This window comes from Anolis sagrei, chromosome 6 (genome assembly GCF_037176765.1).
Source record: "Anolis sagrei isolate rAnoSag1 chromosome 6, rAnoSag1.mat, whole genome shotgun sequence".
Lineage (NCBI taxonomy): Eukaryota > Metazoa > Chordata > Lepidosauria > Squamata > Dactyloidae > Anolis > Anolis sagrei.
The window spans coordinates 61,477,209-61,496,564 of NC_090026.1; the positions used below are offsets into that span (position 1 = coordinate 61,477,209).

At 40.8% G+C, this 19,356-nt stretch overlaps 1 protein-coding gene across 2 annotated transcripts in view; it reads left to right on the forward strand.

The window, feature by feature from the left end:
• INVS (inversin) overlaps positions 1 to 19,356 on the forward strand; it is a 91,280-nt gene that overhangs the window by 66,911 nt on the left and 5,013 nt on the right. The window contains exons 13-16 of one of the 2 annotated variants that reach the window (XM_060781491.2): positions 9,310 to 9,572; positions 11,929 to 12,709; positions 16,130 to 16,371; positions 17,972 to 18,055. In XM_060781491.2, coding sequence (XP_060637474.2) covers positions 9,310 to 9,572; positions 11,929 to 12,709; positions 16,130 to 16,371; positions 17,972 to 18,055 — 1,370 coding nt within the window. The remainder of the gene's footprint in view (positions 1 to 9,309; positions 9,573 to 11,928; positions 12,710 to 16,129; positions 16,372 to 17,971; positions 18,056 to 19,356) is intronic. The other variant, XM_060781492.2, reaches the window with a different exon arrangement.

Below are 19,356 nucleotides of genomic sequence, written 5' to 3' on the forward strand. Positions count from 1 at the left end.
TTAACAGGAAGCACCAAGCATATACCAATATCTGCATCCCATCATACCTTGACATACTGCTGCTAAATACACACAACACTGCCCTGTTTCACACTTTCTGAAAGTATTTGTAGTCTATAGCAGAGAAGAGTGGTAAGTTGCCATAGTATGTACAGTGATACCTTGAGTTAAGAGTTTAATTCGTTCCATGATGGAGCTCTTAACTCAAATTGCTCTTATCTCAAGACAGATTTTCACATTGAAATACTATTAATCTGTTACAAACCCCTACCCCACCCCCATTTTTGTTGTGTGTTTTAAAATAAGAAAATCTATTTTATAAATAACGAATAATCTATATATGGCAAATGCACACTCACATGGAATCATAAAAAAGAGAGATCAACTTAAAATGGGTAGAAGCACAATGTTGTGGCAAGGAAGCACAAAATATGTGTTGGCCAGTGTAATAGCAAGGCAAAACCTGCACATTCACATATCACAATAAAAAAGAAAGATCAGCTTTAAAAGAATACCAGCACAAAGTTGTGGCAAGAGAGGACAAAGTGAACAAGCCAGCACAACATACAGCCCACGGGCTGTATGCGACCCACAAAGGCATTACCTGCAGTCTTTGGGTTGTACCATTTCCCTGGGAATGTTGTAAGGGTGAGAAGTGGTGTGTCTTTCCCTTTGACAGGGAAGGGAGGAGGTTTGTAGAAAAATCTTGGCCCTTTACAAGGACCAAATTGTGTAGGCCTGATATACAAGAGGTATTTTTTAAGTAAGGTCCGTTGGAACATAAGTACACAACGAAAGTTTATTTCAAAAAAGTAAATTTATTTTCAGAAAGTACATACTTCACTCTATTTTTTGACATAGTTGCCAAGTTTGTCCAAACACTTATCATACCTCTGAACCAATTTTAAAATACCCTCTTCATAAAAACTTGCCGCCTGCTCCGATAACCAAATCGTCTGTAATCAAAGAAGGGTGACCGGAGCGGTCCTCATCATGGACATTGTCATGGCCAGCTTTGAATTGTCGTACCCACTTACGCACTTTGCTTTCACTCATAACAGTATCACCGTACACTTCACAAATCTATCGATGAATTTCTGCAGCAGGCAGGTTCCTTGTTGACAAAAACCGTATCACTGAGCAAACCTCACATGCAGAGGGCGCGTTGATAGTCTTAAACATTTTTAAAGCACAGAACAGAACCGTACAGATTAGCTACAGAGCGGAAACTGAGCACAGTTGTTCCCGAGGCATGCCGGTACACGACGCACGCGCTCGTTGCGGTATGCGCGCGAACTACTAGTGTCTACAACAAAACGGACCTTACTTAAAAAATACACCTCATATAACAGCTTAAAGGAATCCAGTATCCACAACAACCTGATGTCTTCAGCCTTTCTTCACCTTTAAATTAGTAACCAGATACTTTTAAAAATTATTGTCTCAAAAAGTTTTCAAGCAGACTAAAATTAATTGGCTCAATTGTGGAATATATTTTTCTTTCTCTTTCTTGCCCTTTTATACTCAAATCTATTTTTCACATTTTTGATTTTATTATTCTCTTACCTTGTTCACGGTCAAAATACAGTCTTTAACTCACCAATTTTAGAATGTATGTCAAATTACTGCTTGCAGCAGCAGTAAACAGTATTTCCATTCAGTAGTTTTTAATAAGTACTTTTAGAAATGCTTATGACATGTCAATTTACATGGAAAATCAGGGCGCACATTAGATCTGGTTTTGTGTCAGGGATGGGAAGGAGGTAGCGGGGTAGAGGAGCTTACCATTGCCATGAACTGACCACCACCTGATCAGGTTTAGACTTGCTGTGCCTCCTAGCCTCTGCAGGGGTGCTGGACCCATTAAAACGGTCCGCCTGCAAGAGACTTATGGATCCCAGTGGATTCCTGACGACTCTTGGGGACTTTCCCGCCTCCTCGGTAGGTGACCCTGTCAATACTCTAGTTTCTCTCTGGGATAGGGAGATGACCAGGGCAATAGACATGATTGCTCCGGAACGCCCCCTCTCAAGTAACCAAGTTAAACCAACCCCTTGGTTCAATGAGGAGCTGGCAGCAATTAAGCAAAAAAAGAGGAGGTTAGAGTGCGTATGATGCCGAAAATGTAGCAAATCCACCCGAGCATGCCTGGGTGCCTTTTTAAGGACCTATAACATGGCAATAAAGGCTGCACAGAAATCATTTCTTGCGGCCAATATTGTGTCCGCAAAGAACCATCTGACTGAGCTGTTCCAAGTTATCAGAGGGCTGTTAAATCCAACTCAGAATGAGATCCCTGACAATTCAACTGTAAATGGATTCCCTAAAGTACAAAGACACAAGACCACTACAAACAGTAGTACATCAACTGCAGTAGTAATAGTTTTTTTACAACTTACATGCTATAATAATGGACATATACAGTGAACATAAAACTGTTGTACACACAATCTTACAACAATGATTCCCTTCTGGAGAGCAGTGTAAGATCATTCAATAAGAGTCCCAAGTTAGTAACCCTATATACTTTGCAAGAAGACTCATCCTTGAGGGCATATCCTCCTTGAGAATCCTTACTCTCTTGTAAGTAGAAGTTTGTAAATCCAAAAATCTATAAACAGATAATTCTCTAATGAAACTGTTATATAGAGCTTCCGCTTCCTATTAGAGGATTTCCACGTAGAGGATTTCCAATTCCCAGACTGGTTTCGACTATATTGTCTTCCTCAAGTGGAAAAATATGAAATTCACAGAATCAATGGACATCAAGTTCTTCAAAATTAAATATTCCTCAGGTGGAAAAGTATGGAATTACAACAATGAAGTGGACCTACAGGGAATATACACAAGTGGGTAAAACATTCCAAAGGATACATATTTCCATGTATAGAAAGCATATGAGGCATAAGATAATTTTAGAGGTAGTGACACCCCCCTCAAACTTGGATATATGCACCAAACTACAACAACGTGAATCCTTTTGGATTTTCACTCTTCAAACTGTTTACCCGAAGGGTCTAAATGTCTCAATTTCATTCCAATGCTTCTTGTAAGCCCTGATGCATGATGCTTTAGATATTTTAAATTCCAAATTCCACACCAGCTTTCGTAGTCTATGTGGGATTGCAGGAGTCAGTGTTGGAACTGAGGGGGGCGGGTCTTCCTCTGGTGTGGGAAGAGTTCACAAGCTATATCTCTGAGGAGAACTGGAGCAATATTGGAAGACAAGGAGAAGACTGCAGAATTGGACAGTAAATACACATCTTATTATCCATCTTAATTTCTCAACCAATGCTTTTGCAGTGTGAGTGTGTGTGTGTGTGTGTGTGTGTGTGTGTGTATGTAATGTTCATTTGTGGGATTCTGAACCCCACCAACGATGGAATTGAACCAAACTTGGCAAACAGAACTCCCATGGCCAACAGAAAATACTGGAAGGTTTTGGTGGGCAGTGTCCTTTGGTTTTGAAGTTGTAGTTCACCCACATCTAGAGATCACTGTGGACTCAAACAATGATTGATCTGGACCAAACTCTACACAAATACTCAATATGTCCAAATGTGAACACTGGTAGAGTTTGGGAAAAATAGAATCTTGATATTCGGAAGTTGTAGTTGCTGGGATTTATAGTTCACCTACAATCACAGAGCATTCTGAATCCCACCAATGATAGAATTGGGTCAAACCTCCCACACAGAACCACCATGTGGGCTACAGCAACGCGTGGCAGGGGACGGCTAGTAGTATATTAAAAATGTGTTACCTCTGTGATTTTTAATTTGTTGTAAGATACTGAGTCCCAACATGGGGAAAAGACAATAAGGTTCAGTTTAGATCAGAAGCATCTGTCTCTGATGCAAACATTTGCTTTTTGAATCCCCTAAGCCACAGGGTCACACAATGCATGCTCATCAGGGATATGTGCTGTTGTATTTTTTAGTCTTCAGATTCCTACATGACTCCTTATAGAATGGAATTGCTGTGCTAACCATAGAGGAAGATCAAACATGAGGTGACAAGGCTAAGGCTTCTGCTGTGTCTAGAAGTGCCTTGCTTGTCTTGTTTCTTTTATAGCGTGATGGAGGAGACCCTGTCTCTGTGCTTCCTTGAAAGAAAAGAGAAGTAATTGTGCTGTGAATAGCAACGCCTAATTTGTAAGTTCAGAAAGGCAGAGAGGTCTATAACATGCCCAAAACAGACATCAGCATGTCTGCTTGTGCAGTGTGGAAATACTATTATATGAGCTGAGCCGCTTCTCTCAGTGCCAAAGGCTGGATGTGTGAGTGCTTGAACCTGCCCAAAGTGCAGTTTGTTCCTTAGTTAGCAGCTTGTCATGCATCAAGTTTCAATCTGTTGCTGTACACAGACTACATGATAAGATAGAAATGACAGATGAAGTTGGGTCTTTCCCCCGTCACCTTGCACTGAAGTGATACCTTTTGTTCTTGCTTTTGAATTATAAGAACCAAACAAGAGATACCAGCTTGTCATGTATCAACAGTCTACAAATCATATTATACCCAGAAAGTTAAAGTATCACAAAGCTCTGCAGTCTGATGTCGAATACCAGCCCTTCTTCCATAAAATGTTTATTTGCTACCCCATATGTGCATGCATGGCTCTGTGTGTGCTTAGTACAGTGCCTGCATTTAATTTTTTCAATTGCAAGAAATTAATGTTTTTTCATTGCCTATGGCATGACCAACATTTTCTGACTTCTTCCCACATTAAAACATGGAATCATAGAATAATAGAGTTGGAGGTGACTGCATGGGCCATCTAGTCCAACTCCTTGTCATGCAGGAAAAGAACAATGAAAGAACCCCCGACAGATGGCCAGCCAGGATGTATGAAAGCTTCCAATAATAATATATGAGGGGTATTTTTTAAGTAAGGTCCGTTTGAACGTAAGTACACAACGAAAGTTTATTTCGAAAAAGTAAATTTATTTTCAGAAAATCCATATTTCACTCTATTTTTTGACATAGTTGCCAAGTTTGTTCAAACACTTATCATACCTCTGAACCAATTTTAAAATACCCTCTTCATAAAAACTTGCCGCCTGCTGAAGCCAACAAATCGTCTGTAATTAAAGAAGGGCAACCGGAACGCTCCTCATTATGGATGTTGTCAAGGCCATCTTTGAATTGTCGTACCCACTTACGCACTTTGCTTTCACTCATAACAGTATCACCCTACACTTCACAAATCTGTCGATGAATTTCTGCAGCAGGCAGGTTCCTTGCTGACAAAAACTGTATCACTGAGCGAACCTCACATGCGGAGGGTGAGTTGATAGTCTTAAACATTTTTAAAGCACAGAACAGAACCGTACAGGTTAGCTACAGAGCGGAAACTGAGCACAGTTGTTCCCGAGGCATGCCGGTACACGACGCACACGCTCGTTGTGGTATGCGCACGAACTAGTAGTGTCTATAACAAAACGGACCTTACTTAAAAAATACCCCTTGTAATAATAATAAACTTTATTTATATCCCGCCTCCATCTCCCCGATGAGGACTCGGCGCAGCTTACATGAGGCCAAGCCCAGCAACACAATACAATAACTAAAATCAAAACACACACAATAACTTGATAAATTACATAAAACCTAAAGATACAGCAAACAATATAAAATTAAAACCAATCATGACACAGTGATTGTGAGGCAAAGAGTCCCACTGTTGAAACTTTAGGAAGTTTGACCTAATGTTCAGGTGGAGCCCAAGAAGCCCAATACAGCCCCCACTCCCTCCCAAACCCCCTTTAAAGGCCTTTTAAAAAGGAAAATAATATATTTATTATTTATTTTACTATATTTATATACCGTCCCTCTCAGCCCACAGGCGACTTGGGACAGTTTACAGTTGGTACCAAGATCATAAAATACAAATTCAATACAATAAAACAATCGAATAATAAAAACATCACAAAATCAGTAAAAACATGAACATTAAAAACATTGTCCGATCACATCGTCCAACCATTCCAGTTTCCTATGACTGTTACACCGTATTTGGAAATGCCCACTCAAAGAGCCAAGTCTTGACGCTCTTTCGAAATGTTAAAAGGAAGGGGGCCGAACTGATATCCTTAGGGAGGGCGTTCCATAGCCGAGGGGCCACCACTGAGAAGGCCCTGTCTCTCATTCCCGCCAGCTGTACTTGTGACGAAGGCAGGACCGAGAGCAGGCCCTCCCCCAGACGATCTTAAAGTCCTGGAGGGTTCATAAGGAGAAATGGGGAGATAACTCATCAGGCCACCATTTCCCCTTCTCCTGAGCTCTCCTGGCTCATAGCAATGACACACTGAGAGAAGGGAGGAGGAAAATCACACATTGTCTGTTTTAAACTGGATTACATGAGTCTGCACTGCTATACTATCCAGTTCAAAGCAGATAATCTGGATTTTATATGACAGTGTACAAGGGGCCTTAGTCTCACAAACCTAATTATGTGATGGGGGAAACTGTTGAGATTAATTTCACAATTTTGCAGTAGATCAGTTGCACAACTTCAGCGCTTTCCAGTAGCTTCTTCCTGCACAGTATTTTCAGTCAACTGCTCCCACAGCCTGCAGTCACTCTGGAACCTTTTACATACACTTGAGCACATGCCCAGCCATTGTCAGTTTTATCATTGTCTTTCCCCTTAGTCTAGATGACATTACAAACTTACCACAGCATACAGTTATATCTTGTCTTAGCAGACAGGTTCTTTTAATCAATTACATAGAGTCTTCAACGAACAACATCACAGCACAAGGAGAGAAATATACACTGTACATGACTTCCTTATATACAATTCTATACAATTACACATAGCAATCTCTGATTGGTTCCCAACTCATTAACTTAACTCAGACCCAGGATTACATCATTCATAATCACCTGGACTAGGCCAGAACACATTCCCCAAATGATTCCCTATATACAGTTAATGCATGACTCAGCATCTCCAATAGAAGCCCATTAGCAGTGCATTATTCAGCTATATTACATTACAATACATTGTAAAACCTAACAGAAACAGCTTCTGGCAAGGGATGGGGAGACAACAAGAAACAGGTGGGCATTAAAGCAGAGAGAGAGGAATCAGGTGATATTCCACCTGGTCAGAACCTTGCAGCCATTCTACTGCAGGAGCTTGGCCAGTGCATTAAAAAGATTGCACCTCACCTGCCATACATATAACTATGTTGGACATCTCATTATTTTCCAGCCATCTCAGCCCCGAATTGCAGAATCACTCCCTTAAATTACCAGCTGGAAAGAACTGTTCCACATTCCCTCCTGTTTTGTGACTTTTTTAATTAATTTTTAATTTTTAATGTTTATTTTTATTTCATGTTTTTGGCCCTAATGACATGACGGTTGCAGCAACAACGGCAGTCCTCTTCCTCCACTGTGCCTGAGGCCTTGCTTGCCAATAGTCATCACATTCTCTCCAAGATGAGAATGACAGCAAGCTGAACCAATCAAATACTACCTTTCAAAGGGTACTTGGCCAAGAAATGCACTAGAGTGGCAAGTAGCCTGCTCAGTGTCTGTCATAGCTGCACTGGTACCAAAATAGCATTTGCTTGGTAGAACTCACACTTTGATAAAATATATTGAATCCAAGTTGTTTGGTTAGGACTTCAGTATTTGCTGGTTGGTGTAGTATATAATTCCCATTTTCTTTGGTTTGCTGCTCCTAATGCTGTTAGGCCAACACTTTGCAGGGGATGCCTGGAGATCATTTCAGCTTCTCCCCAGACCTGCTCCAGATGGTCTGTGGAAGACTAAGTTGAAAGCATTCAAAGAATATTAGTATTGTTTTAGTGTGTTTGATGTGTTTATATTGATAGTGTATGGAGTGCTTATTCGTAGATTTGTTTAGCTACTAAAAATGATTTCACATATGGTCTGGACCTAGCAGAACCCTTTTGAAAAGCCGTTTATAACGATAACCACCACTAACCACCAAAATATATAACAACGCAACGAGGAGAAGTAGAGAAGATTTTTAATTGAATTATTTGATGGGGAAATATATAGAGAATAATCCCAAACGCTGCTCTGCCAAAATTATAAAGCTCACGAAAGGTAGAGGGAGTATGTTTGCTGAACCAACTGTATATTTAAAAGCTAGGAACTGGGAACCACTGGAACTGAGATACTTAAATTGATTCTTCAAAAGATTTCCGCTGCCAAACAGGCTGAGGTAATACTGAAGAGATTTTCCTGTGACCCACACTGTGTCACTATAGTTTCTTAGAGGCTGCTATGAAGCTGGCTTTAATAATACTTTGACCACAAAGGTATTCACACTGAGGCTGGTATAAGTTGATTAAAATAACAAGTACGTTTATTGAACAGGCTTAATGGTTTCAGTAAAATGGTTTCAGTAAAATACTGCTTAATGGTTTCAGTAAAATACTGGCATAAAAAGCTTGTGGTTGCGTTAGAGTAAAGATCTTAAAACTTCTGGGTTACAAGTCTTCAAAGTTCCACCACAGATAATTACTTCAGGAAATGAATCTCTGAAAGTAACTCCCAAAAATGCCCCTTAGGAAACTAGCAAAAAACCCTGAACTAGACTTTTTTAGGAATTGAACAGACCACTAACGGGGTACTGCTCCACACAGTCTTCTAGCTATATTCCCAATAGCTACTCTGAATACTACACAAAAGACTAACCCAATCTTTTTCTCAAACCCAAACTCGTTTCTCACTAACACCCACACTTCTTCTCTCTAACAGTTCTAAAGTCCAACTAAACTAAAACTGGGACCACAAGCCTCAGTTTAAAAGCCACTTTTTTCCTTTATATCACTTAGGCTCCGCCCCATCTTCTTATTTTCCCTCTAAGACTTGAACATGCCCCCTCAAGGCAAACCTAACCTAAGGTGGCTTCACCCTATCTCCCTTTTCTAAAATGGATGCCGTGGCTTCGCCAGGCCGACTCCCCTAGGTTATAGGCACCCAGCTAAGGTAAGGGATTCATTACATCGTTCATACAAATCCTGAACTCTGAATAGTATGCTATTAATATTGCCATTGGAATCTGTCAGGTTTCTAAGGATACACAGTGTTGGCTGAATTAGTCTTTTAGGTTTTTCCCCTAGATGTCAGTAATGGAGTTATAACGTAACTTTCAGCCCAATCTACCATAAATGGTCGATGTGAGGATACTGTATTTAAATCATTAGAGAAATTGGAAAGTTTAAGAAACATCTGATTCTCCCCACCCGCCAAAGTTGTCTCATTTTAAGGACATAGTACTGTACTCTCTCTGATTTCCCTAATATTGTAAACATGGTTTTAGGAAACGGGAGGAAGAAAATAGAAGGAAAGCCTCTGAGCTGCAGAAAGAAACACAGAATTCTGTGACTGGCAAGGACCAAGTACACCAGGAGGATCTTTCACAGACTCAGAAGGGTTACAATCCACAGAACCCTATTCAGCATGGCAACATATTGCAAAACCAACCAGGAAAAAGTGGAAGAAGCTCAGCCAAAAATAAAGTAACCATTAAGAATAAATGTCACTCCGCCGAGCTGCTTGGTGAAGACCACAAAAGACAAATGGGTTTGTAAACTTTCTGTTTCCTTTTGCCAGGAATAATAATAATAATAATAATAATAATAATAACAACAACAACAACAAAAACAACAACACTACTTTACTTATATTCCGCCCTTCTCACCCCGAAGGGGACTCAGGGCAGATCACAAGTACACATACACAGCAAACATTCAATGCCGTTTGTATGAACAGTACACATAACAGAAGGAGGTGTTGTTTTGATGCCAGGGACGGTTGGGCTCGAGTCCACAGGGGGTGCTGTCACTCCATCCTCTGTGACAAAGAGCCATCACGACTTCCTCATTCCAGCATTTTCTGATCTTTTCCTTCATGGCGTTGTAAAACACCTCCCCCGCTTCAGTGGTACCTAATTTCTCTAATTACAGCTAAAGCTGTTTTCTAACTGCTTAGGTAAACAGTGAGCAGGGCTGATGATCAGCCGCTCACGTCGACCGGGGCATTGAACTTGCAACCTTTCGGTTGATAGATCTTATAGTTGCTGATGATTTACCAGCTGTGCTAAATCTCTGGAAGGCACTTCTTTAAGCAGAAAATCCTAGAGCAATTCTCTTGGTATCTGGGCTTTGAGGGGTCATATAACTGAATCAGGGGTCACGACCAGCACTTCCCCCTCCCTTCAATACTAAGACCCAGAAGGAAATGAGCTAAGCAGTGGGGAGCCAAGCAGCCAGCTCTCCAGCAACTAGGGCTTCTCTTCCAACCTGCTGTCCTCTCCCTCTCTTTCTCCCCTTCCCCTTTTTCTTATCAGCGATTCTGTTGGAGGTAGGTATGAATGTTTCAATTGGCCACCTTGATTACCATTTCATAGCCTGACAGTTTTTAGGGAGAATCCTTTGTTGAGAGGTGATTAGCTGGCCCTGATTGTTTCTTGTCTGGAGTTCCCCTGTGTTTGAGTGTTGTTCTTTGTTTACAGTTATAATTTTAGAGTTTTTTTTAATACTTGTAGCCAGATTTTGTTCAGACTAGAAATAGGAAGATTTCCCATTCTCTGCTCCTGGAATTACTGCCTAAAGAGGGCTAGAAAGAACCCTCTCCAAGGGCCCTTCCACACAGCAAAATAAGATATGTGCAATGTGCATAGGAATTTTTATATTGATTTTTTTTAAAAAAAAAACCTATAGTCCAGCCCTCCAACGGTCTGAGGGACAGTGAACTGGCCCCCGGTTTTAAAAGTTTGAGGACCCCTGGTTTAAGGATTGCAAATCCTTTCTTCTCCTCCTAAAGGGGTACATCATAACCATGTTTACATATTTGAAAGGATGTCCCATTGAGAAGGAGGCAAGCTTGTTTTCTGCTGCTCCATAGACTAAGAAATGGAACACTAGATCCAAATTGTAGGTAAAGATATTCCACCTCAACATTAGGAAGAACTTCCTGATGGTAAGAGCTGTTCAACAGTGGAATAACTGTTGAAGTGAAGGAGGATATGGCCTCAGTAGTCTTTGAATTGAGTAGAATTTGCCATCAAGACAATCACTGATTTTCAGTGATTGTCTTGATGGCGCAGTGGGTTAAACCCCTGTGCTGGCAGGACTGAAGACCGACAGGTCGCAGGTTTGAATCCAGGGAGAGGCGGATGGGCTCCTTCTATCAGCTCCAGCTCCTCATACGGGGACATGAGAGAAGCCATTGGGACCAAACGAGAGAGAGAGAGAGAGAGAGAGCCCCTCCGCTCCCTCCTTTGTTTTTGTGCCTACCTTCAGGAAAGGTGGGCATCTCCACCTCTCTCTCTCTCTCTCTCTCTCTCTCTCTCTCTTGGTCCCAATGGCTGAGGAGAAAGTCAGGAGAAGAGGTGACTTTTGGTGCACACGCCGGGGTCTTCAGGCATGCCTCCGGACCCAAAGCGGGCCAGGCAAGGGAGCAAATGCGGCAAGGTGAACTATTACTGGGATGTATAGTTCACCTACAATCAAAGAGCATTCTGAACTCCACCAATGATGAAATTGAACCAAATATGGCACACAGAACTCCCACAACAAACAGAAAATATATATCAATGATTGGTTGCGGGGAGGGGGGGGGCAAAATACTGTTTGCTTACCATTGAAAATTACCTAGGGCCACCTCTGCAGACAGGCATGCATTAAAATAATTTTTAACAGAAAGTTCTAAGTAAAAGTTTTGGTCTCCTGCATGTTTCATTCTCTATCCTCAATTGCCTGCTATAGTTATTTTAGTTATTTATTTATTAGAAGTTTGAACTACCTTCAAGCTGCTGATATCTTAATCTGAAAGGCTGTCATTAGAAAATAAGAATGCTGCTTCTGTTGTTGTGGTGGTTACTACTACTGCTACTACTACTACTACTACTACTACATTATTATCTTTTTCTTCCCAGAGGTATCCAAAACAAGCAGCAAATACAAGTCTGCCTGTGTTTCTTCACATTCCAGTAAGGAAAATGATGTGTCTACGTCTCAGTCACAAACAAAACACCAAACTAAATCTGCTTCATTAGATGGTGATAATAAAAAACCCAAGGTGCATCCAAATGTAAATGTTACTCATGCCCAGAAAAGGCACAGCTTCCTGAGAAAAGCCACCAACTCAGAGGAGAAATCAGAAAATCAAAGTCAGTCAAGAACCAGTTATATGAATCATTGTGAAGAAACAACTTATATACAGAACAATAACTGCACTAATGCAAGCACAAGGAATTCAAGACTGTGTAAAGTGGTTCCTAATGGAAACACACAACATCTCAACCTAAAAAGCAGGGCGTTCAATGATGAGAGGTGTTCTCCTGCTGGTTCCAGCAGGCCTTGCAGTGCCAGAAGGAAAAGCGGGAACCTCAGAAGGGACGATCCCAGTGCTGCTGTTACACACAACGTGACAAATAAGAAAGTTGATCCTTTGGTGGTCAGTAATGCAAGGACTTCCAGGCCTCTTTGTAGCAGAATGGCTGTGGATAGTGGCCATGAAGGCAGTGCAAAACGAGACAGCAATGCTGCAGTGACACCCAGGACTTCGGAGGTGTGTTTTTTTCCTCACAAGGGTTCAAATACTGAAAGTATCCCATTTGAAACCTATAAGCAGGCAATACAGAAAGAGAGGGTGCGAAAAGAGCTCTATCGGGAGAAGAACTGTGCTGCAAACATAATCCAAAAGGCTTGGAGAAGGTAGGGATGCTGTATTACTTTCCAGCTTATTTCACTGCCTTATTTTATGTTGTTACTTAGAATTTCATAAGAAGACTTAGTTTGCCTTTTACAGCTGTGGTTATAATTGAAGTTTTGGTGTACTTTGTGTTTGTAGTCATGGCGTCAAATGAAGTTAGGAAAGGCTTGTCACTAAAGGTGTAGAGAAAACTGTCTGCCATGTTGAATATGTTCTCATCCTCTAGCTCAGTGTTTCTCAACCTTCCTAATGCCGCGACCCCTAACATCTCCCGCTAACATCTCCCGAAGGACTTGGTGCGGCTTACAAGAGCCCGAGGCCCAACACATCAGTAAAACAACAGCATAACAAATACAACAATAAATAAACTCATAAAACAAAACAATAAGCATTAAAACAATAGCAGTACACATTAGACAATAACACCACAACGCATTTAAAACTAAGGCCGGGCCAAATGTAATGATTAAAAAAAATTAAAATGTTGGGCATGACCAGGTGAAATGAATAAGTTTTTGGAGATATGTGTGGTATGTAGACAATCTTAAATCTCTAGTAAAGTGCGTTTGGGACATGTTGCTGGGGTTTCCTATTCTGGGAATGCATACTGGAACAGCCACGTCTTCAAGCTCTTCCTGAAGACTGCCAACATTGGGGCTGGTCTGATGTCCTTGGGGAGAGAGTTCCAGAGTCGGGGGGCCACCACAGAGAAGGCCCTGTCCTTCGTCCCCACCAATCACGCTTGCGATGCAGGTGAGATCGTGATCAGGGCCTCTCCAGATGATCGAAAAGATCGTGTGGGTTCGTATACGGAGAGGCGGTAGTTTAAATAAACTACCAATGGTTTCCTGCTATAAAGAAAGTATTTAAGATCATGAAGACGAGTTAAACAATGGAATATACAGAATACTAGCATACATCCTATCTAGATGGAAGAATCTTAGACCTAATTTTAAAAAATGTTTAAAATGTCATCAGTTACATTTTCTATGGAGTTGGGAAGGTCTGGATGATCTTTAACAGAATAATTTCTTCTGATTCCTTTATTGGGGCCTCAAATGGTGATCCACAATGAAAGGAGAAATGTAATATAATTACACTTGTTTTTGTTTATTTAAAATTATTATAAAATAATAGCAGAGATGGAGTGGAAAAGACACAGCCCAGTATTCTGTATCAGCTATTTAATTAACTATACAGTACTTACTTAACTGAGTAACTTCTCCTGGCATAACCTCTGAAACCTAATGGAAATATTCTCATAAATGGCTCAATATGTGCCTCCTTCTCCCTGCACAGATGATGCACAGTAACAGGCAGAGGATACAATTATGGCAATCATGTTGAATAGCAGTCATAAATACAGAACAGTTACATAGAATTGCTCATCTTAATTAAATAGCTGATACAGAATACTGTGGTGTTGAATTGTGGTGTTGGAGGAAAGTTCTGAGAGTGCCTTGGATCGCGAGAAGATCCAACCAGTCCATACTTCAGGAAATAAAGTCCGACTGCTCACTGGAGGGAAGGATATTTAAGGCCAAGATGAAGTACTTTGGCCACATAATGAGAAGACAGGAAAGCTTAAAGGCAATTATGCTGGGGAAAATGGAAGGAAAAAGGAAGAGGGGCAAGATGGATGGATGGCATACCTGTCCAAACGTATCTCCTTCTATGTCCCACCTCGGAGTTTAAGATCTTCTGGGGAGGCCCTGCTCTCGGCCCCGCCTTTATCACAAGTGAGGCTGGTGGGGACGAGGGACAGAGCCTTCTCAGTGGTGGCCCCTCACCTGTGGAATTCACCCCCCAGGGAAATTAGGTCATCAACATCCCTCCTCTCCTTCAGAAGGAAGCTGAAAACATGGATATGGGACCAAGCTTTTGGGTAATCGGGCAGACTGATAAGGTAATGACAACCAGAATTTGGAAAGGACTATGGTAACGCTGAATGGACTTACGGATTTCAGAACTCGGTGAACGTTGGCCATTAGATTGGCTTTTTAGTTGTTATTGTATTAACTGATTGTTTCTAACTATTGTGGCTATTGCTGTTATGTACGAGGGGTATTTTTAAAGTAAGGTCCGTTTGAACATAAGTACACAAAGAAAGTTTATTTCAAAAAAGTAAATTTATTTTCAGAAAGTACATACTTCACTCTATTTTTCGACATAGTTGCCAAGTTTGTTCAAACACTTATCATACCTCTGAACCAATTTTAAAATATCCTCTTCGTAAAAAACTTGCCGCCTGCTCCAATAACCAAGAGTTCACTGTAATCAAAGAAGGGCAACCAGAGCGGTCCTCATCATGGATGTTGTCACGGCCATCTTTGAATTGTCGTACTCACTTACGCACTTTGCATTCACTCATAACAGTATCACCGTACACTTCACAAATCTGTAGATGAATTTCTGCAGCAGGCAGGTACCTTGCTGACAAAAACTGAGTGAACCTCACATGCGGAGTTGATAGTCTTAAACATTTTTAAAGCACAGAACAGAACCGTACAGGTTAGCTACAGAGCGGAAACTGAGCACAGTTGTTCCCGAGCCATGCCAGTACACAACGCATGCACTCGTTGTGGTATGTGCGCGAACTACTAGTGTCTACAACAAAACGGACCTTACTTAAAAAATACCCCTCGTATTTTATCTTGTTGAATTGTTGGCATTGAATTGTGCTGGTTGTAAGCCGCCCTGAGTCCTCCCCTTGGGGGTTGAGAAGGGCGGGGTAGAAGTCCCTGAAATAAATAAATAAATAAATGGATGGCATCCTTGACCTTGAAGGAGCTGGGGGTGGTGACGGCCGACAGGGAGCTCTGGTGTAGCCTGCTTCATGAGGTCACAAAGGGTCGGAAGCGACTGAACGAATGAACAACAAACAGAATACTGACCAGAGGATGTAAGATTCAAAGGAAGAAAGAGCACAGACTTTTAAACAATTTCACTAAAATTACCTCTAGCCAATAAATGTTCAAAGAGGCAACTGTCCTCTAGTTTAAAAAAGTGTTTCTTTCTAGTCACTGAGTCACTATTTTTATTTCATCTTGTAGAGCTTGCAGCTGTTTATGCACAAGGCGTAAACAGGTGTATTACAAATGGATCCCACGTCTCAACAAGTCAAAAGCAATCTATTTCAGGGGCCATGAAGATGTATTTAACAGCAAATTAATTCATTCTGATGCAGTATATTAATGCTGAAGTTCAAGTATTGATATTCAAAATTAATGGCAGAACCTAGAATTCCCCACAAGTGCTCCTTTGTCTACTGTCTTATACGGGAGAGCAAGTCTGTTGTGGGGAAATTTGTTTTCTTCAGTATACATTGTGTGACTTGATTGATGAACATCTCTGGGGCCAAAAAGGGGTGACGTGAAATGGCCATCCCGCCCCCTTACATACATTTTCTTTTCTCCATCCAGATACCAGTTAAGAAAACAGTTTTTTCAGTTTTTTAGTCTTAAAAGACAGTGCAAGACAGATGAAAACAAATGGCGTCAAGAAACAGCAGCCTTTTGCATTGAAGTCGTGTGGAACAAGTCGTTGAGGCCGACCCACTTGGAAAGTGCTCCTTCGGGCAGAAATCTGAAGTCTGTTAAGAAGAGCAGTTCAGATGTAAACACCAAAGAAAAGCCATCTGCCCTGAAGCAGATATATGGTAATGGTTCGTGTTGTTATGTGTTTATGTTAGAGAGGAAATGATTTATTTATTAATAATATTTTCAGTGAAAATATCATGATAAATATTTTACATTAATATTTATTGAAAAACCGCAAAACAGCGAGTCCGCGAAAAGCGAACTGCCCGCTGTAGACAGTTTCTTTCTATGGTGGTGCAGCACTCATAACTTTTTACTCTTGAATTACTGTTGAGATTAACTTCACAATTCAGCAGCAGATCAGTTGCACAACTTCAGCGCTTTCCAGTAGCTTCTTCCTGCACAGTATTTTCAGTCAACTGCTCCCACAGCCTGCAGTCACTCTGGAACCCTTTTACAGACACTTGAGCACATGCCCGGCCATTGACAGTTTTACTATTGTCTTTCCCCCAGTCTAGATGATACAGTTATATCTTGTCTTAGCAGACAGGTTCTTTTAATTACATATAGCCTTTGACGAACAACATCACAGCACGAGGAGAAATATACACTGTACATGACTTCCTTATATACAATTCTAAACAATAACACATAGCAATCTCTGATTGGTTCCCTACTCATTGACTTAACTCAAACCCAGGATTACATCATTCACAATCACCTGGACTAGGCCGGAACACATTCCCCAAATGATTCCCTATATACAGTTAATTCATGACTCAGCATTTCCAATAGAAGCCCATTAGCAGTGCATGACTCAGCTATATTACATTACAATACATTGTAAAACCTGACAATTACATTCGCATAAAGTGCTCCACACCCCATACTGGCCTTATAGAGTAGGCATTATAGATGAAATCTGATGTACTTGACTGCATATGGAAAAAAATAGAAGTATTTGTGTATTATGTAAAGCTTTGGGCATTAGTACATTGAGACTAAGGTTTTCAGTGCAATTAAGATTAAGAGCATGAAGACATTAAGGCAGGGGTCCTCAAACTTTTTAAACAGAGGGCCAGGTCAAAGTACCTCAAAATGTTGGACGGCCGGATTATAATTTGAAAAAAGCATGAATTATTTCCTATGCACACTGCACATATCTTATTTGCAATACCAAAAAAACCACTTAAAAACAATACAGTAATTAAAATGAAGAACAATTTCCAACAAATATAAACTTAGTAGTATTTCAATGGGAAGTGTGGGCCTGCTTTTGGCTGATGAGATAGGATTGTTGTTGTTGTGGTGTGGTTTCAAGTCGTTTCAAACTTAGGTTGGCCCTGAGTGAGGGCCGGGTCAACGACTTTGGCTCTTTGGGCCTTAGTTTGAGGATCCCTGCATTAAGCGTTTAACATTAACAAAAGAAATATAGGGAGAGCAGAGATATAATATCATATAAAAATTGTAGAAAACTCAAGAAAGGGGATAAAAAGGAAAATGTTTTAGACAAAGGGAAAAGTAACTCTCTCTTTGAAGTAGTTAAATAAATGTGATGGCAAAAGAGAAAAGTAAATTGTGTACATACTGGTCTGAGTGCAAAGGTGACAAAGATTAGGTTGTCTTTTTTATTTTGCATTTTTATTAGAATATAGTGCAAGAAAAGAGAGTGAAAAATACTAGCGTGTCTGTTCATACAAATATTTGGAAAACTCTTTTTTAAAGGGTGCTCTCAAGAGGGAAGATTACATTATCCGGTACGACCTCCTTCTTCAAAATACAAAGTTTGTGAACTGCAGATGTTATCAGGTACAGTTCAGGCCATATTATGTTACAGTACATTATAGGATTAGTGGTATATTGTATTAGACCAGGTATTTAAATATTAAAATGATGACAACAGCAGAAATCAAGTCCCTTTCAGTGAATTTTCAGGTATGGAGTTAGAAAAACTGTTCAAAAGGGTTGTTGTAGGTTTTTTCGGGTTATAGGGCCATGGTCTAGAGGCATTCTCTCCTGACGGTTCGCCTGCATCTATGGCAAGCATCCTCAGAGGTAGTGAGATCTGTTGGATCTCTAAAATTGCAACAGCACAACAACAGAGAGGAAAGAAACAAGGACATATCATCACCTCTTAACAAAAGTTGGCTCCAGGCACTGTCAGGCCATTATATGTTAATCAAGGTGGTCAGTTGAAACATTCACACCTAGCTCCAGCAGACAAGAGTCCTTTGTCCCACCCTGGTCATTCCACAGGTATATAAACCCTTTTTCCTAGTTCCAACAGACCTCACTACCTCTGAGGATGCTTGCCATAGATGCAGGCGAAACGTCAGGAGAGAATGCCTCTAGACCATGGCCATATAGCCCAAAAAAATCTACAACAACCCAGTGATTCCGGCCATGAAAGCCTTCAACAATACATAAAACTGTTCAAAATGAGGTCAGTGTAGATTCAGAAAGCAATTCTCTCCGAACCCCTTGCCTTTGGAATGTGGTTTGATGTGGTTTAAGCTACAAGTTCATGTCGTTACACAGGAACAAAAAGGCTTTAGTTCCATCTCTCCTTGGGTGAACAGGTCAGATAAACTTATCGAAAGGTAACAATTACATAAGATAATTCACCCTGGTCCGAAATATTATAGTTGGCCTCAAATCCAAAACAGGAAAATATCTTGTGTACCCACAATGTATACACACACACACATATATATGAAAGAATAGAATGAGCTCCCAAAATTGGATCCTAGTTGCATTTTGCATTTTTCATGCACAACATGGTACGAAAGGTCAAGAGGGATGCAGCAGATCTAATTTCACTTGGGAGTTCCATAGCCGAGGGGCCACTACAGAAAAGGCCCTGTCCCTTGTCCCCACCAGACGCGATTGCGATTTGCTGTATTTTAATTCTGTTTTTACCACACTGCTAATATTTGTTTTTTAACTTTTGTATTGCTTTTTAAACTGTTTAGTGTGGATAGATCTTAGCTGCCGTGAGTCCCCCCATGGGGAGAAAGGCAGGATATAATTTTTTTTTTGTCGTGTCAGGAGCGACCTGAGAAACTGCAAGTCACTCCTGTTGTGAGAGAATTGGCCGTCTGCAAGGATTT